General features: G+C 41.9%; 1 protein-coding gene across 3 annotated transcripts in view; it reads right to left on the minus strand.

The window, feature by feature from the left end:
• LOC100380384 (major vault protein) overlaps positions 1-13,132 on the minus strand; it is a 31,179-nt gene extending 18,047 nt beyond the window's left edge. Inside the window, exons 1-6 of one of the 3 annotated variants that reach the window (XM_045705880.2) lie at positions 12,862-13,132; positions 8,471-8,640; positions 6,228-6,423; positions 2,056-2,179; positions 1,120-1,251; positions 873-967 (exon numbers count right to left, since the gene is read on the minus strand). In XM_045705880.2, coding sequence (XP_045561836.2) covers positions 873-967; positions 1,120-1,251; positions 2,056-2,179; positions 6,228-6,423; positions 8,471-8,640 — 717 coding nt within the window. In that variant the 5' untranslated portion in view covers positions 12,862-13,132. 3 annotated transcript variants of the gene reach the window in all.
• Positions 13,133-21,127: the final 7,995 nt, after the last annotated feature.

The following is a 21,127-nucleotide window of genomic DNA, read 5'->3' on the forward strand; positions in this document are numbered from 1 at the left end:
ATAATATTTTTCCCACGGGGATGTGTGGAACCGCTATCAAATAAAAATAAAAGTTATATTTTGAAACATGCATTCTTTTTTAATCCACGTTTCATCCCTTTCCTACCCTCACTCCACCTCGTTAGGTGCAGGATCTTATCTTCATCATGATACCGATAGAAAATAACATCCAATCCTATTTTCAAAAACATGTGAGTCTCATATTCATATTTCACAACCTCCGAGGGTTTTTGGAGTTGCTAATACGCAAGCAAAATAATAGGTCTACTCTTGATTTAGGCCACATTGCACCAAAAAAAAAAAATGGATCAGCGAATATATGAGATACCACCTCCACTTGTTTGCCCAGCCAGAAACCAATTAAACAAATAGCCTATACAGATGGAAATTCAGTGAAACAAAATCACATTAATTGATTGATTATCAGTCAGTCAAATAACAGGCTTTTGGTCAGGAATAGGCATAGGCTACTAAGCAACTGCGAGTGAAGAGCAAAATAATCCAATAGTTAAACTATTGGAGACCGCCAATCAAGAGGATTGAGGGGGAGAACAAGAGATGGTGAATGAATAAAAAAAAATAAAGGGCGGGAGAGAGGAGGGAAAAGTAAAGAGAGGGGGAAAGAGGAGGGAGAGGGAATAAATGGTGAAGAGAGAGGCGAGAGAAGGAAGGTGAGTGATAGGTCAAAGAGAGGGAGAGAAAGGAGGGAGGGGGAGTAAATGGTGAAGAGAGGAGGAATGAGGAGTGATTGGTAAAGAGGGAGAGTGATAGATAAAGTGAGGGAGCGAGGAGGGGGGGTTATAAGTAAAGCAAGGGATGGAGAGAAGGGGAGTGCTAGATAAAGTGAGGGCGAGAGAGGAGGGCGGTGTTACCTTGTCAGTGAGGATGAAAGCGTTGACGATGTCAAGGACCTCCTCATGAGCTCCTGGTAGATACGCCCCCACCTTTATCACCTGCCACTCCTCACCTGGACAAACACACACAGGGAATCACTCAGCTAGGTAGGTGTGTGTGTGTGTGTGTGCAAATCTGTGTATGATAGTGATACAACATCTGCTGCTTTTGTGTACATACATTATATGCACAATAAAAATATAAAATACAGTATATGTGTCTCACCAGTGACCCTGCGGACTCCGCTCCTGTCCACTCCCTCCTTGCGTGCTCGGAGGCGGATGGCCTGGTTCTCTTTGATCACCGTGGCCTTGATGGTCTCCAGCACTGCCACCTCCTTCCTGGGGATGTACGTCCCTATGGGGGGGGGGGGGGCAGAGGTTAGGGGTCGGGGGTTAGAGAAGCATTATTAGGCAATCAGGCTGTGTTTGGAAATCGGGTACTACATACTGTTTGGAATGTCAAATAAAATAGTCTTTGTCACGTGCCGAATACAACAGGTGAAATGCCCTTAACCAACAATGCAGTTAAGAAAAAAATAACTAAAAAAAAAAGAATAAGAAATAAAAGTAACAAATAATTCAAGAGCAGCAGAATATACAGAGGGCACCGGTACAGAGTCAATGTGCAGGGGCACCGGTTAGTCGAGGTAATATGTACATGTAGGTAGCGTTATTAATGTGACTATGCATAGATAATAACAGAGTAGCACCAGCAATGCAAATAGTCTGGGTAGCTATTTGATTAGATGTGCAGGAGTCTTATGGCTTGGGGGTAAAAGCTGTTTAGAAGCTTCTTGGACCTAGACTTGGCGCGCAGGTACCACTTGCCATGAGGTAGCAGAGAGAACAGTATATGACTAGGGTGGAATGTACTATGTTTTTTGCATACTACTTTTTTCTACTACTTGTTATTTTTTATTGATATTTGTACTGCATTGTTGAGGGAGCTTGCAAGAAAGTATTTCACTGCACCTTTTATACCTGCTGTAAACTGTGTACGTGATGAATCAAATTAGAAACAAATTGAAAGAGCACTAGTTATCTTGTTAAAACAATGCTCAGATTTAGTAAAAAAATATACACATTCATCAATATGACCCCTGTAAGGACCGAAGGAAATTGTAATGGATGTGTTAGGAGTTGTACCCAGAGAACTCACCTGGCCCTTCGAACAGCCACTCATCTCCAGCCACCCTCTTCTCTCCTCCCACCTCCTCAAAGTCCAGCAGAGCCTGAAGGCGCAGGGCGGTGTCTGGGTAGACGATCTGCAGCGCTGTCACGTGCTGGGAGGGGAGAGCACGCAATATATATATATATATATATATATATATATATATATATATATATATATATATATATACACACACACACACAGTTGAAGTCAGAAGTTTTCATACACTTAGGTTGAAGTCATTAAAACTCGTTTTTCAACCACTCCACAAATTTCTTGTTAACAAACTATAGTTTTGGCAAGTCGGTTAGGACATCTACTTTGTGCATGACACAAGTCATTTTTCCAACAATTGTTTACAGACAGATTATTTCGCTTATAATTCACTGTATCACAATTCCAGTGGGTCAGAAGTTTACATACACTCAATTGGCTGTGCCTTTAAACAGCTTGGAAAAATCCAGAAAATTATGTCATGGCTTTAGAAGCTTTTGATACGCTAATTGACATCATTTGAGTCAATTGGAGGTGTACCTGTGGATGTATTTCAAGGCCTACAAACTCAGTGCCTCTTTGCTTGACATCATGGGAAATTCAAAAGAAATCAGCCAAGACCTCAGAAAAAAAAGTTGTAGACCTTCACAAGTCTGGTTCATCCTTGGGAGCAATTTCCAAACGCCTGAAGGAACCACGCTCATCTGTACAAACAATAGTATGCAAGTATAAACACCATGGGACCATGCAGCCGTCATACCGTTCAGGAAGGAGACATGTTCTGTCTCCTAGAGATTAATGTACTTTGGTGCGAAAAGTGCAAATCAATTCCAGAACAACAGCAAAGGACCTTGTGAAGATGCTGGAGGAAACAGGTACAAAAGTATCTATATCCACAGTAAAACGAGTCCTATATCGACATAACCTGAAAGGCCGCTCAGCAAGGAAGAACTGCTCCAAAACCGCAACAATAAAGCAAGACTACGGTTTGCAACTGCACATGGGGACAAAGATGGTACTTTTTGGAGAAATGACCTCTGTTCTGACGAAACAAAAATAGAACTGTTTGGCCATAATGACCATCGTTATATTTGGAGGAAAAGGGGGAGGCTTGCAAGCCAAAGAACACCATCCCAACCGTGAAGCACGGGAGTGGCAGCATCATGTTGTGAGGGTGCTTTGCTGCAGGAGGGACTGGTGCACTTCACAAAATAGATGGCCGCATGAGGAACAAAAATGATGTGGATATATTGAAGCAACATCAAGACATCAGTCAGGAAGTTAAAGGTTGGTCTTCCATATGAACAATGACCCCAAGCATACTTACAAAGTTGTGGCAAAATGGCTTAAGGACAACAAAGTCAAGGTATTGGAGTGGCCATCACAAAGCCCTGACCTCAATCCTATAGAACATTTGTGAGCAGAACTGAAAAAGCGTGTGTTAGCAAGGAGGCCTACAAACCTGACTCAGTTACACCAGCTCTGTCAGGAGGAATGGGCCAAAATTCACCCAACTTATTGTGGGAAGCTTGTGGAAGGCTACCCGAGATGTTTGACCCAAGTTAAACAATTTAAAGGAAATGCAACCAAATACTAATTGAGCGTATGTAAACTTCTGACCCACTGGGAATGTGATGAAAGCTGAAATAAATCATTCTCTACTATTATTCTGACATTTCACATTCTTAAAAGAAAGTGGTGATCCTAACTGACCTAAGACAGGGAATTTTTACTAGGATTAAATGTCAGGAATTGTGAAAAACTGAGTTTAAATGTATTCGGCTAAGGTGTATGTAAACTTCCGACTTCAACTGTATATATACTGCTCAAAAAAATAAAGGGAACACTTAAACAACACATCCTAGATCTGAATGAAAGAAATTATCTTATTAAATACTTTTTTCTTTACATAGTTGAATGTGCTGACAACAAAAATCACACAAAAATAATCAATGGAAATCCAATTTATCAACCCATGGAGGTCTGGATTTGGAGTCACACTGAAAATTAAAGTGGAAAACCACACTACAGGCTGATCCAACTTTGATGTAATGTCCTTAAAACAAGTCAAAATGAGGCTCAGTAGTGTGTGTGTGTGGCCTCCACGTGCCTGTATGACCTCCCTACAACGCCTGGGCATGCTCCTGATGAGGTGGCGGATGGTCTCGTGAGGGATCTCCTCCCAGACCTGTGCTAAAGCATCCGCCAACTCCTGGACAGTCTGTGGTGCAACGTGGCGTTGGTGGATGGAGCGAGACATGATGTCCCAGATGTGCTCAATTGGATTCAGGTCTGGGGAATGGGCGGGCCAGTCCATAGCATCAATGCCTTCCTCTTGCAGGAACTGCTGACACACTCCAGCCACATGAGGTCCAGCATTGTCTTGCATTAGGAGGAACCCAGGGCCAACCGCACCAGCATATGGTCTCACAAGGGGTCTGAGGATCTCATCTCGGTACCTAATGGCAGTCAGGCTACCTCTGGCGAGCACATGGAGGGCTGTGCGGCCCCCCAAATAAATGCCACCCCACACCATGACTGACCCACCGCCAAACCGGTCATGCTGGAGGATGTTGCAGGCAGCAGAACGTTCTGCACGGCGTCTCCAGACTCTGTCACGTCTGTCACTTGCTCAGTGTGAACATGCTTTCATCTGTGAAGAGCACAGGGCGCCAGTGGCGAATTTGCCAATCTTGGTGTTCTCTGGCAAATGCCAAACGTCCTGCACGGTGTTGGGCTGTAAGCACAACCCCCACCTGTGGACGTCGGGCCCTCATACCACCCTCATGGAGTCTGTTTCTGACCGTTTGAGCAGACACATGCACATTTGTGGCCTGCTGGAGGTCATTTTGCAGGGCTCTGGCAGTGCTTCTCCTGCTCCTCCTTCCACAAAGGCGGAGGTAGCGGTCCTGCTGCTGGGTTGTTGCCCTCCTACGGCCTCCTCCACGTCTCCTGATGTACTGGCCTGTCTCCTGGTAGCGCCTCCATGCTCTGAACACTACGCTGACAGACACAGCAAACCTTCTTGCCACAGCTCGCATTGATGTGCCATCCTGGATGAGCTGCACTACCTGAGCCACTTGTGTGGGTTGTAGACTCCGTCTCATGCTACCACTAGAGTGAAAGCACCGCCAGCATTCAAAAGTGACCAAAACATCAGCCAGGAAGCATAGGAACTGAGAAGTGGTCTGTGGTCCCCACCTGCAGAACCACTCCTTTATTGGGGGTGTCTTGCTAATTGCCTATAATTTCCACCTGTTGTCTATTCCATTTGCACAACAGCATGTGAAATTTATTGTCAATCAGTTGTGGCAAAGAAGGGGGTCGAGTGATAAATGGCAGATATGTGAGGGCAGAACTAATAAACGGGCTCTGCCTGATCACTAAAATGGCCACCCCGATCAGAACTACAGATCACAAAATGGCGACCGCCAAAACTACAATTCCCAGAAGCAAGGGGAACCCTCAGAAGGTGGAGCCGACCCACAGATAAAAGGTCAAGAAAAACCAGGAAGAGAGCGGGAAGGATCTATGAACCATAGAGACAATCTACATTGGCTGGATTTACCGTGTACGAGCTGGACTGTTTTGGACTTACCTGTTGGCGTTTAGACCTGGACCTACCCGAGAACCAGATTTGTGTACCGAACCCTGCTATCCTTGACCTTACCTGCGGCCTGGGTGGACCAGGACAGCGAAACAAACACACAGGTACTGTCATGTTCGAAAGAACTTTCATTCTGGGCTGACTTTGGTGACAGTTTCCCACTTAATTTGTGACAAACGCTCCTAACTTTGAAGAGGTTTGCCACACAGTGTTGCTTCCTAAGTGGACAGTTTGATTTCACAGAAGTGTGATTGACTTGGAGTTACATTGTGTTGTTTAAGTGTTCCCTTTATTTTTTTGAGCAGTGTATAAAAAAAAGAGATTAACACCCATGTAAAAAGAATTGCTTCAACTCTCCAAACTTATAATGCCTAGGCTTTAACACCGCAGACTAACACAATTGTAGCATGCAGGAGAACCAGGTTAGCACCCAGGTCCCAGACAGTTATATTATCTTGTGTGCTGAGCAATCTCTGCACTGAGACCTGAAGACTTGCATCAGCTCCCTGCACTACTAACACCTAGGCTTTAGCGCTGACATCTAACAAACAGACCGTACCTGCTGGATGTCCTCTCCAGGGTAGAGGGGGAAGGGGTCCTGGGTGAGTCGGATCTCCAGGTCGGCATGGCGAAGCTTGGCCTGTCCTGATTGGTCAAAGAGCACCTGTCCTTGGTCGTCGCGAGCAACGGGGTTGAGAACCACGCAGTAGTGGCGAGGAGGGACCATGGTCATTCGCACGGGGGAGAACAGCACTCTGAGGAGGGCACAATACAATCACCTACTGACTGAAATACAAGTCTACACAGATACAGTGAGGGAAAAAAGTATTTGATCCCGTGCTGATTTTGTACGTTTGCCCATTGACAAAGAAATGATCAGTCTATAATTGTAATGGTAGGTTTATTTGAACAGTGAGAGACAGAATAACAACAAAAAAATCCTGAAAAACGCATGTCAAAAATGTTATAAATTGACTTGCATTTTAATGAGGGAAATAAGTTATTTGACCCCTCTGCAAAACATGACTTGGTGGCAAAACCCTTGTTGGCAATCACAGAGGTCAGACGTTTCTTGTAGTTGGCCACCTGGTTTGCATACACCTCAGGAGGGATTTTGTCCCACTCCTCTTTGCAGATCTTCTCCAAGTCATTAAGGTTTCGAGGCTGACGTTTGGCAACTCAAACCTTGAGCTCCCTCCACAGATTTTCTATGGGATTAAGGTCTGGAGACTGGCTAGGCCACTCCAGGACCTTAATGTGCTTCTTCTTGAGCCACTCCTTTGTTGCCTTGGCCGTGTGTTTTGGGTCATTGTCATGCTGGAATACCCATCCACAACCCATTTTCAATGCCCTGGCTGAGGGAAGGAGGTTCTCACCCAAGATTTGACAGTACTTGGCCCCGTCCATCGTCCCTTTGATGCGGTGAAGTTGTCCTGTCCCCTTAGCAGAAAAACACCCCCAAAGCAATGTTTCCACCTCCATGTTTGACGGTGGAGATGGTGTTCTTGGTCATAGGCAGCATTCCTCCTCCTCCAAACACAGCGAGTTGAGTTGATGCCAAAGAGCTCCATTTTGGTCTTATCTGACCCCAACACTTTCACCCAGTTGTCCTCTGAATCATTCAGATGTTCATTGGCAAACTTCAGACGGGCATGTATATGTGCTTTCTTTAGCAGGGGGACCTTGCGGGCGCTGCAGGTTTTCAGTCCTTCACGGCGTAGTGTGTTACCAATTGTTTTCTTGGTGACTATGGTCCCAGCTGCCTTGATCATTGACAAGATCCTCCCGTGTAGTTCTGGGCTGGTTCCTCACCGTTCTCATGATCACTGCAACTCCACGAGGTGAGATCTTGCATGGAGCCCCACGCAGAGGGAGATTGACAGTTCTTTTGTGTTTCTTCCATTTGCGAATAATCGCACCAACTGTCACCTTCTCACCAAGCTGCTTGGCGATGGTCTTGTAGCCCATTCCAGCCTTGTGTAGGTCTACAGTCTTGTCCCTGACATCCTTGGAGAGCTCTTTGGTCTTGGCCATGGTGGAGAGTTTGGAATCTGATTGATTGATTGCTTCTGTGGACAGGTGTCTTTTATACAGGTAACAAACAGATTAGGAGCACTCCCTTTAAGAGTGTGCTCCTAGTCTCAGCTTGTTACCTGTATAAAAGACACCTGGGAGCCAGAAATCTTTATGATTGAGAGGGGGTCAAATACTTATTTCCCTCATTAAAATGCAAATCAATTTATAAAAAATGTTGACATGCGTTTTTCTGGATTTTTTTGTGGTTATTCTGTCTCTCACTGTTGAAATAAACCTACCATTAAAATTATAGACTGATCATTTCTTTGTCAGTGGGCAAATGTACAAAATCAGCAGGGGATCAAATACTTTTCCCCCCTCACTGTACATACTGAGTGTAAACGTGTTTGTACATGGCATATGTTGACTAACCTAAAGAAACACCTAGAATGCAGCACCTACTTCCACTCTAGCAATGTAATCAACCTCTATGCATCTGTTCATGTGTATGCATGTGTGATTGCGTAATCATATGTTTAAACCAGCCACAGAGGAGCACATGCTGATTTAATCTGGGTAAAAGATGCCATTAAAAACGTGATATTTGGCAACTTTCAAAGTGTGCTGTCAAACATTGTGTGACGCTGTAACCCCAGCGATAACAGCTTGTTTGCCGTCAGTAGGCTTAGAAGAAACCAACAACCAACCGCACTTGTAATTAGGTAATTACACGCAGACCTTATCAGATAAACGACAGATAAACGCACCAACACACACACTCCTCACCTCTCATTGTCCTGTCTGATGTAGGTGAGCGGTCCAATCTCCACACGGGCGATATTGGTGTTTTGGTCCAGGACATGGATGTAGTGGTGGGGCGGGACACGGATGATTGACGCATCTACCAGCCCCTCAAATTTCATCCCGGCTAAGCTCCCGCCATTCTTGGATGTCATCTGGAATGGCCGGAGTGGAAAGGGTTAATTCAGTGATGTGAAACGTTCCGAAATATAATTAATAGAGCTGACACGATTTCCTATTCTATCTGACAGATAGACAAGTATCATGTAGAAGAGATCTATGATTATCTGAAAAGTTCTGTAATGTTATGTCCTCCAGAACAGGCCCCTGAAGTGGCCTGCCCTACTGCCTAAAGGCGACGCTGGCCATGTTCAAGAGCATCAAAACCGTGATGTATCATAAGTCAATTGTGACGGACTGACCTACAAATAATATTGAGCAGTTAATTATGATGCAAGGTTATTTGTATATCAGTCCGTTTTGACCCACCTTTAAAGTCGGCTGCAATGTTGAACACGCCCACTGACTGCCCACTGACCTCCTGACTCATTGAGATCCACCCAATCTCCTCCTCTGACTAGCCATCTTACCGTAAGTGGAATGCACTGACTGTAAGTCCCTCTGGATGAGTCTGTTAAATGCCCAAAATGTAAAATGTTTCTCCCCCCCTTCTTGCCTCTTTTCTTTCAGTGGTTCTGATCTGAAGGAGTTGACTAGGTGAAAGCTGATCCCCCATTAGGAATCCATTATCTAGCTCTCCTCTAAAGCAGCTTCTCTCTGCCATTTTGAAACACTTGTGTAAGAACATGTGCCAAGAATTCAATTGGCTTCAAGCCTACTTCTGGACTAAAAAGGTGTCCAATAGAGAAGTGCCTTTCAGACCAGGACAAGGCTTACTGTCACCTGTGCTGACTGTCACCTGTGGTGTAAAGTACTTAAGTAAAAATACTTGAAAAGTACTACTTAAGTCATTTTTGGGGGGGTATCTGTATTATATTTTTATAATGCTTTTACTTCACTTACATTCCTAAAGAAAATAATGTACTTCTTACACCATACATTTTCCCTGTCACCCAAAAGTACATTTTGAATGCTTAGCATGAGAGGAACATTGTCCAATTCACACACTTATCAAGAGAACATCCCTGGTCATCCCTACTGCCTCTGATCTGGCGGACTCACTAAACACACATGCTTCGTTTGTAAATTATGTCTGAATGTTGGAGTGTGCCCCTGGCTACACAAAAAAATAAAATGGTGCCATTTGGTTTGCTTAATATACGGAATTTTTTATAATTTACACTTAAGTATACTTGAGCAATTACATTTACTTTTGATACTTAAGTATATTTAAAACCAAATACTTTTACTCAAGTGGTATTTTACTGGGTAACTTTCACTTGAGTAATTTCTATGAAGGGATCTTTATTTTTACTCAAGTATGACAATTGGGTACTTTTTCCACCACTGTCTGCATTCAGGGGACTATTCTTTATACTATACTAGAGTGTATGCTATAACTAAAGAGAAAAGATTCCCATTAAACAGTGTCCTTTGACATGCTCGGACATGTGGGAGCGCTCCTGACTGGTGAGAGCAAATACACCTGACAATGACACTACATAACGACTGACGCAAACTGGCTGGACCAGGTAATAGTTACACAGGAGGGGAGGGGGGGGGGGGGGGGCTTGAGAGAACAAAACTAAAGTACTACATGTTTATTTTTATAAGACAAAACTACAGACACTCCCACCATGTACACACATCTGTCATTTACACAAATCTGAGCCAAACATGTAAAATCGGTCATACAGGCACACACCTTCCACAAACCGGCACGCCCAATACTATTTCACTATACATTCCAGTGCCTCCACCCACTCAAGAACTATCAAGCAAGAGGGACAGTACACATACCTAATGTATTATAACGTGTACATTGAGTTATAAGGTGTGCGCTGTGTACTGTACTAGGTGTGAAGGTACAGTACAGTAACCATCGTCACCCACACCTTCTTACAGCAACAATCCCATCCATGACACCAAAAGCACATATGGAACACAAAATGTAAAGTGTAAGTGTTGGTTCAGGAAAGTTAGTGGTGGTGGACGCATAAATTCTGGCCTAATGACAATGGCTAAATGTCATTACACTTTTTGTTGATGTGTAACATATGTCTCTTTCCTTTCACCACTATTTGGAGGTTGGAAATATGTTTTGAGTGGATGAATGTGTGCGTGTAGTAAAGGAGCTCATTGAAGTGATTGACAATCAGATGACAACATAATGACTGGTTGTGTTTATGTCACAGTAAAAGGTAATACATTTCAAAAAAAGTTAAATGACAAATCTTTACGACTAGGCCCACAGAGATCCTATTGAACAAATCGGGATTCTATATGTAATTCTATGATTAGGCCCATACGCAAGCTTGTGCACACATACTGTAGAACGGTGTGTCAAACTTTGTGTGCTGCCATTTTGGCCAGGTCTTTCTTGTTAAAGGGATTTTTGATCCCAATGAGACTAACCTTGGTACTCCTGAGTGGCGCAGAAGTCTAAGGCACTGCATCTCAGTGCTAGAGGTGTCACCACAGACCCTGGTTCAATTCCAGGCTGTATCCCAACCAGCCGTGATTGGGAGTCCCATAAGGCAGCACACAATTGGCCCAGCATCGTCTGGGTTTGGCCAGGGTAGGCCGTAATTGTAAATAAATGTGTTCTTAACTGACTTGCCTAGTTAAATAAAGGTTAAATAAATAAAAAAAACTGGTAAAATAAATGTGTCCTAGTTATTGGACTGTAGGGGGTGTGGTTAAGTTAAGGAGGGTAAGATTTGTTTGTGCATTCTTGAGCGTAAGAGGTAGTGCTTTCTGTTGAAGTGGCTGTAACAAAACAAATTCTAGAAAAGTTGACATAAATTGCAATTACCGCTTATGCTCTAAAACTCATCTGCCATGTGAAGTTTGCTGTCTCCACAGCAACATGTTTGGCATTGATAATGCCCTGTGTTTGAGAGGCAGAAATACAGATGTAAGTGTGCATATCGACAAAATAAATCTCTTTTTAAACTTGGGTAAAATCTAAGCCAGACATTCAACTTCCAGACCACAGAAAAGTTAGCCTGCCTTGTCCTACATTGAACACCACAGTGGAAAATATAAGGTTCCAGAAAGAGTCACAGAGCTTAACGTTCATCTTTGTAGTTTAGAGGGAGGGAGGAACCAAATGGATATAGCATTTACTATCAGTGGTGTGGGAGATATGGACATAATAAAGTTTCTATGAGGGGGCAAAGTGCATCCGTTTTGCAGTGAGTTCAGTACCAGGTGATATGGGTGTTTCCCTTATAGAATTAGGAAATAGAACACAAAACATTCTAGTAAGGGCTGGTTCCAATACTTTAACAGTACATTATTCAGTCCTCACTGATCCGGGCCCGGTTTCCAAAAATCATCTGAAGGCTAAATTTATCGATGAACATAGCCTTAAGATGTTTTTGTGAAACCGGGCCCTGTGTTTCCTCGTATTGCTGTCACCAATCAACTCCAAGGAAGGATGATGCATTTTCATTAGGAAGAGTAGTTCCGTTCTAGGCGTTTTATTAGCAACTTTTGAAATGTCTTGAGGGCAGATGTAAATGTAAACCATCGACCATGTTGAGGTGTAAATATATATATTTTTTTAAGTTGAAAGAGCAATCTTTTTTCACAACTAACCGTCATACAAATAAACGTTGTCATTTTTTAAAGTAGAAGTTTACTTATCCACTACCAGAGCTTTAAGGCAATCTACATTTATTAGGTCTACTTTATTGCCACTATTCAATGCATTTGAGAATGGCAACCAACCAATCTAGAGTTGGTAGCTATGAGAATTTCTTACCTTTGTTGAATAATTGGGCAGATTCTTCTCCTAGCTTGGCAGAGTCAAATGGTCAATGCGCTTCTCTTTTATTTTGCTTTTATTACGCTTCTGTGTTTTCAGTTGGTTGGTGGGCGTGCCGTCATTAGTTACCACAGCCACAAAGTCATAAACCCCGCCCATTTCTACAATTTCTCGTCATTAAAATGTGATTTAACCAAACTGCTAACTGTATGCCCAACACTGACCTTCAAGTTCATACGGTTATGCCGTAGGCAAGCCAAAAATGTTTCTTTTTTTTGTGATATAGACATTTTGACTTTGTGTCTGGGCTATCTAGTGGAAACCATGCGGAAGCAATCCCGGAAGAACGATTACAAGTCACGTGGTTTACTGGACGACAGCTGTTATTTGATCTTTATTTAACTAGGCAAGTTAGTTAAGAACAAATTCATAATTACAACGACGATCTACCGGCGAACAGTGGGTTATGTGGACAGATTTTTACCTTGTCAGCTCGAGGATTCGATCCAGCAACTTTTCAGTTTTTGGCCCAACGCTGTAACCACTATGCTACCTGCCGCCCCATTCATACACGTACTAGATACACTTGACCATTGTAGTGTCTAGTTCCTTTGCTCTAGGGGCCTATTGACGCAGTACTGCCAAATATGTTTTAATAAATACTGTGTTCAAGTGCTAGTCGGAACCAGGAAACTCAGAAATGTCGCGGCGCGCGTGTATTACTACAAACAGTTAACAAATCTGAAATAACCGAGTTTCTAAATTCCGACTGGCACATGAACACGGCATAACCCTGTGGTACTACTGCGCTGTTTCTTTCTTACGTCATCCGTGAGGGATTTCCGATAACGCGCCACCCATGCACTCACAGTTTAAAATGCATCACAGTCAACAATTTGCTGCAACGTCGAAATGGGTTGTTTTGTTTGATTTAGGCTATTCGTTTTTTTCTATTTCTCAAAACGTCTTAACTTTTCAGTCAATCTGCAAATCTGTTACTTATAAACATCAGATATATGTAATACAATCTAAATGCTATCAAAAACAAAAGAGCTGCCTAAAAAACAATAATTGAATACACCTAAAAAATAACTACAGTTGTAGCTACACATTTACAGGAGCTCTCTGCTTAGGCTGCTACTAGGGCGCCATGGCAAATACAGTGCTGTGTAAAAGTATTTATCCCTGATTTCTTATTTTTTTACACATTTGTCACATTTAAATGTTTCAGATCATCAAACAAATTTTAATATTACACAAAGATAACCCAAGTAAACAAAATGCCGTTTTTAAGTGATAATTGTATTTATAAGGGAAAAAGCTATCCGAACCTTCATGGCCCTATGTGACAAAGTAATTGCCCCCCCCTTGTTAAATCATGAATTTACTGTGGTTAATCACATTTTTTGGAAAGCTGAGTTCAATTTCACTAGCCACACCCAGGCCTGATTACTGCCAGACCTGTTGAATCAAGAAATCACTTAAATAGAACCTGTCTGACAAAGTGAAGTAGGCCAAAAGATCTCAAAAAGCAAGACATGATGTGATCCAAAGAAATTCAGGAACAGATGAGAAACAAAGTAATTGACATCGATCAGTCTGGAAAGGGTTACAAAGCCATTTCTAAAGCTTTGGGACTCCAGCGAACCACGGTGAGAGCCATTATCCACAAATGGAGAACATTTGGAACAGTGGTGAACCTTCCAAGGAGTGACCGTCCTACCAAAATTACCCCAAGAGCGCAGCGACGACTCATCCAAGAGGTCACAAAAGAACAACATCTAAAGAACTGCAGGCCTCACTTGCCTCAGTTAAGGTCAGTGTTCATGTTCATGACTCAACCATAAGAAAGAGACTGGGCAAAAATGGCATCCATGGCAAAGTTCCAAGGCGAAAACCACTTCTGACCAAAAAGAACAAAGGCTCGTCTCACTTTTGGCAAAAAACATCTTGATGATCCCCAAGATTTTTGGGAAAATATTCTGTGGACTGGCGAGACAAAAGTTGAACTTTTTGGAAGGTGTGCGTCCCGTTACATCTGGTGTAAAAGTAACACAGCATTTCAGAAAAAGAACATCATACCAACAGTCAAATATGGTGGTGGTAGTGTGATGGTCTGGGGCTGCTTCAGGACCTGGATTACTTTCTGTGATTGATGGAACCATGAATTCTGCTCTCTACCAAAAAATCCTGAAGGAGAATGTCCGGCCATCAGTTCGTGACCTCAAGCTGAAGCACACCTGGGTTCTGCAGCAGGACAATGATCCAAAACACACCAGCAAGTTCATCTCTGAATGACTTAAAAAAAAAAAAAATTAAATGAAGGTTTTGGAGTGGCCTAGTCAGTCTGGACTTGAATCCAATTGAGATGGTGTGGCGTGACCTTAAAAAGGTGGTTCATGCTCGAAAACCCTCCAATGTGGCTGAATTAAAACAATTCTGCAAAGAAGAGTGGGCCAAATTCCTCCACAGCAATGTGAAAGGCTCATTGCCAGTTATCACAAACGCTTGATTGCAGTTGTTGCTGCTGAGGGTGCCACAACCAGTTATTAGGTTTAGGGGGCAATTACTTTTTCACATAGGGTTCGGATAGCTTTTTTCCCTTAAATAAAATCATCACTTAACTGCATTTTGTGTTTACTTGGGTTATCTTTGTGTAATATTTACATTTGTTTGATCTGAAACATTTTAAGTGTGACAAATGTGCAAAAAAAATCAGAAATCAGGAAGGGGGCAAATGCTTTTTCACAGCACTGTATATAATTGTGTGATGGTGTCTATTCCACAAATTACCACCTGCTAAATCTATGACATTAAAATGTCCTATTTACTATTTTCCATCTGACTGCCTCATCAGCCCAGGCAGGGAAGTTATAAATTTGATCTCCATCATAAACAGCATCTATACATTATCTCACATTTCTTTTAGACTAACTAATTTGTTTCAATATTCAAATTCGATCTCTAACTGTCCCATAGTAATGAATGTGTAGGGGTCGGGACGAGAGAGAGCGAGGCAGGCAGCGTTTCTCAGCCAGTCGAAATCATGAATCAACTGGCATACTTTTTATGGATATATACAAATGTCAATTGGAAAAAGGTAAAACAAAGTGCAGCTAAACTCAGCAAAAAAAGATACGTCCCTTTTTCAGGACCCTGTCTTTCAAAGATAATTTGTAAAAATCCAAATAACTTCACAGATCTTCATTGTAAAGGGTTTAAACACTGTTTTCCATGCTTGTTCAATGAACCATAAACAATTAATGAACATGGACCTGTGGAATGGTCGTTAAGACACTAACAGCTTACAGACGGTAGACAATTAAGGTCACAGTTATGAAAACTTAGGACCCTAAAGAGGCCTTTCTACTGACTCTGAAAAACACCAAAAGGAAGATGCCCAGAGTCCCTGCTCATCTGCATGAACTTGCCTTAGGCATGCTACAAGGAGGCATGAGGACTGCAGATGTGGCCAGGGCAATAAATTGCAATGTCCATACTGTGAGACGCATAAGACAGCTCTACAGGGAGACAGGATGGACAGCTGATCGTCCTCGCAGTGGCAGACCACGTGTAACAACACCTGCACAGGATCAGTATATACCCGAACATCACACCTGCAGGACAGGTACAGGATGGCAACAACAACTTCCCGAGTTACACCAGGAACGCACAATCCCTCCATCAGTGCTCAGAATGTCCGCAATAGGCTGAGAGAGGCTGGACTGAGGGCTTGTAAGCCTGTTGTAAGGCAGGTCCTCACCAAACATCACCGGCAACAACGTCGCCTATGGGCACAAACCCACCATCGCTGGACCAGACAGGACTGGCAAAAAGTGCTCTTCACTGACGTGTCGCGGTTTTGTCTCAGCAGGGGTGATGGTCGGATTCGCGTTTATCGTCGAAGGAATGAGCGTTACACCGAGGTCTGTATTCTGGATCGATTTGGAGGTGGAGGGTCTGTCATGGTCTGGGGCGGTGTCACATCATCGAACTGAGCTTGTTGTCATTGCAGGCAATCTCAATGCTGTGCGTTACAGGGAAGACATCCTTCTCCCTCATGTGGTACCCTTCCTGCAGGCTCATCCTGACATGACCCTCCAGCATGACAATGCCACCAGCCATACTGCTCGTTCTGTGCGTGATTTCCTGCAAGACAGGAATGTCAGTGTTCTGCCATGGCCAATGAAGAGCCCGGATCTCAATCCCATTGAGCACGTCTGGGACCTGTTGGATCGGAGAGTGAGGGCTAGGGCCATCTCCCCGAGAAATGTCTGGGAACTTGCAGGTGCCTTGGTGAAGAGTGGGGTAACATCTCACAACAAGAACTGGCAAATCTGGTGCAGTCCATGAGGAGATGCACTGCAGTACTTAATGCAGCTGGTGGCCACACCAAATACTGACTGTTACTTTTGATTTTGACCCCCCCCCCCCCCCCCCCCCCCCCCCCATTGTTCAGGGACACATTCTATTTCTGTTAGTCACATGTCTGTGGAACTTGTTCAGTTTATGTCTCAGTTGTTGAATCTTGTTATGTTCATACAAATATTTACACGTTAAGTTTGCTGAAAATAAACGCAGTTGACAGTGAGAGGACGTTTCTTCTTTTGCTGAGTTTAGTTTGCAGTCTTTCCAGCAGTGGTGTAAAGTATTTACGTAAAAATACTTTAAAGTACCACTTAAGTAGTTTTTTGGAGTATCTGTACTTTACTATACATATGTTTGACTACTTTTACTTTTACTTCACCACATTAATTAAGAAAATATTGTACTTTTTACTCCATACATTTTCCTTGACACCCAAAAGTACTCGTTACATTTTGAATGCTTAGCAGGACAGGAAAATAGTCCAATTCACACACTTATCAACCGAACATCCCTGGTCATCCCTACTGCCTCTGATCTGGTAGACTCACTAAATGCACATGTTTCGTTTGTAAATTATGTCTGAATTTTGGAGTGTGCCCATGGCTTTCTTTGGGGCTCTCGAGTGGTGCAACGGTCTAAGGCACTGCATCTCAGTGCTAGAGGCGTCGCTACAGACACCATGGTTCGAATTTAGGCTATGGGACTCCTGTGATTGGGAGTCCCATAGGGCGGTCCAAAATTGGCCCAGTGTCGTCTGGGTTTGGCAGGTGTAAGGCCGTCATTGTAAATAAGAATTTGTTCTTACCTGACTTGCCTATAAAGGTAATAAGAAAATGGTGCCATCTGGTTTGCTTAAAATAAGGAATTTTAAATGATTTATACATTTACTTTGATACTTAAGTATATTTTAAACCAAATATTTTTAGACTTACTCAAGTAGAATTTTACTGAATGACTTTTACTTTTGTCATTTTCTATTCAGGTATTTTTACTTTTACTCAAGTATGACAGTTGGATACTTTTGCTTTCCAGCTTCAGTTCTAAGTTATTGTGTTAGCTGTGTTGTTGGCTAGCTCCTCTGAACAACAGTGTCCTAACGAGAGAGCACATGTTCGATTCCAGGCGAAATTGTGGCTTATTATCTCATTGTTATGGATGTATCCAAATAAATGTCACTTGAAAACAGCTTAAACAAATTCAGCTACTTTGCTGTTATTTGGATAACTAGCAAGTAAGGGATAAGAACAGTCAGTATGGCAATGGAACATTTAGAATGAACGACTGGGTCGCGTCTATAGATACAGAATAAAAAGAACGAACAACTGGGTCACTTCTCTAGCAACCCTAGATTTGTGTCGGGACTATATCTTGTGGAAGGATGAAATAGTACGAATACATTAATCAAAATAACGTTTTTAATTAAAATATGTCGATCATTATTTGAATATGTTGGTAACCTGTTGTATAAAAGTGATAATACCCTTGAAGCCGGTGTTTGTTGGATATATTGGCACGGTTTGCCGGCCCTCGACTTCGTCTGGGGCCTAACAACACCCGTGCCAATATATCCAACAAACACCGGCTTCGAGGGCATTATCACTTGAGGATCGTACCTTTTTTTTCCATTTTCGCCTAAAATGACTTACCCAAATCTGCCTGTAGCTCAGGACCTGAAGCAAGGATATGCATATTATTGATACCATTTGAAAGGAAACACTTTGAAGTTTGTGGAAATGTGAAATTAATGTAGGAGAATATAACACATTAGATCTGGTAAAATATAATACAAACAAAAAAACCTGCGTTTTCTATTACATTTTTTTCGTAATCTTTGCAGTACTGTACTTAGAGTGCATCAAACATGATTTAGACCTTGTTTATGGAAAACTGTTTATAACTGTATTTCATGGTTGCAACTTGCTGAAAATTGACCACTGTGTTCCTATCATCTAGTTTAAACAGTACTGCAAAAAGAAAGCCATAATATAATATTACAGCTTAGGCATAATTTAGATTATGTAGGAACCCAGTTCCTACATTTGAATATAAAAATGGATTTCATCAAACAAAACTATGCTACATTTTATCTCTGGGACTCTCAGGATGACAAATCAGAGCAAGATTACTGAATGTAAGTACATTATTTACGTTCAGAGGTGAATGTATCAAACCAGTTTCTGTGATAAGTTTTTTGTTGTTGTGCACTCTCCTCAAACAATAGCATGGCATTTATTTTACTGTAAAGTGGACAGTGCCGTTATATTAACAAGAATTTAAGTTTCTGCCCATATAAGATATATCTATGTCCTGGAAAGTTTGCTGTTACTTACAACTGTCAGGATCAAAATAAATATGAAAGGAGCAAAGCCCAGGTAAAACGTTAGAGGAAAACTCCCTCAGTCTTCTGAAAACCTAACCCTGGGATAGAGGTTTATTTTTCAGCGAGACAATTACACAAAATGCAATGCCAAAGACACACGAGAAATGCTTTCCAAGAGGTGTTAAGTGTTCCTGAGTGGTCTAGTCTCAGTCCTGCTTAAAAAAATCAGCGAGGTTTAAATATCACTATCCATCAATGATCCCCAACCAAATTTACTGAGCCTGAGCAAATTTGACAAAAACTATTGATATATAATGCCCTAAGAGTTGTGCAAAGTTGGTCAAATCTTAATGAAAATGATTCACAGCTGTAATGGCTGCCAAAGGTGCTTCCACCAAGTATTAACTCAGGGGGATGGAGACTTATCCAATTATATATTTTTTCTTAATTTGGAAAATGTCTATAACTTTCTTTCCCTTTGAAAATGTGTAGGTTGTGTAGATTTGTAGAAGAAAATCTAATTGAATCCTTTTTAGATTGGATTTTAAGTCAGCAAAATGTGAAAGAAGTTCAAGGGGGTGTAGACTTTCTATTGGCACCGTACACAATTCTCTACAAACTAATGTGTTATCATAGCTAAAAGGAATTAGTCTATGTCAACTAAGATATATATTATAAATATAATACAGTATGTTTTTCATTTATAGAATCCCAGTCAAGTTTAAAAATGAAATCATTATTTTCTAAATTGAGGTACAGACATGACATGCATTTCAGACAGGATTGGCAGTATTTCACAACCAGCAGTAGTCCTACTTTGACCCTTCAGAAACAGAATTGCAGAGGCCTGGGTACATACTCATAAAGCGTCTCAGAGAAACAGTGCTGATCTCTGATCAGTTTAGCTTTTTAGATCATAATGAATACGATTCCATGGACATGGGGGGCCTGATCCTAGATCAGCACTCATACTCTATGAATGTGGGCCAAGGACTGTAAGAAGGATATCCAACAGCAGTCTTGAGAGAATTGATCAATGCATACCATTTAAAGTGACATCATTGTTCAAAGTATAGTGATTCTTGAATGAAATAAATAGACTCAACCAGGAATCTTCTTTATGCACAAACAATGGGGAGGATTTTATTGGTCAATCTGTTGCATGTAAAGGAAAACTTCACTCAAAGTTCTTGGTGCTTATTTTGAAAAGCAGTGCAGTGGTGCTAGAACGTTAGAATCATGATGTCATGTTGGTAGTCAGAGCAGAAGACGAGAGCAGAGTATGTCAGCAAACAGAACAGGTCTGCGTCCGAAACGGCACCCCAGTGTTCCCTATATACTGTAGTGTACTACTTTAACCATACCCTGGTCAAAAGTAGTGCACTATGTAGGGAACAGGGTGCCATTTCAGATACAGAGCCCACGGTTAGTCAGGCAGCAGTCAACAGACAGAACACAAGCCCATATGTACAGGAAATATATAATTTATATATGTATTCGTATGTACATTCAAACCATTTCAATAAATAACAGAGACACATTAAAATAAATGTATAAAACAAACAAACAATATGGAAGATGCAGTCGATTTGTTTGTAATACTTTCCATGACAGGACATACCGAACTGTAGGAACTGGTAAAATGGATAATGTTTTCTTTTGGGAGGTAACACTACCTAGTGAGCAAAATTGGTCAAAATACATATTTTTTTGCTCATTGGGTTTAACATGAAGGCATAATTTATAATGGACTAGAGGGGGTCAGTTGCAAAAGTAAACACTAGAAGAAGATATCACATTTTTGGCTTAAATCATCACCAACTTGTCTTAACTCCAACACCTATCTCACTCACTCAAAGAGTATCTTCTCGAACTAAACTTTGTAATCGAGTGCAAATTATATTTTGTGGCAGTTTCAGTGACCTCTTTGTCAGATGAGGAACAGAAAAAAATTGCTCTGGTGTTGAATACGCATAAAAATAATCATAGGGCTCTATTCAATCTGTAAAGCTGAAGCGTTACAGATTCCGCTATAGAAATGTATAGGCAATTTCCGATTGAG

Source organism: Salmo salar, chromosome 23, assembly GCF_965601325.2.
Source record: "Salmo salar chromosome 23, fSalSal1, whole genome shotgun sequence".
In the NCBI taxonomy this organism is placed as follows: domain Eukaryota; kingdom Metazoa; phylum Chordata; class Actinopteri; order Salmoniformes; family Salmonidae; genus Salmo; species Salmo salar.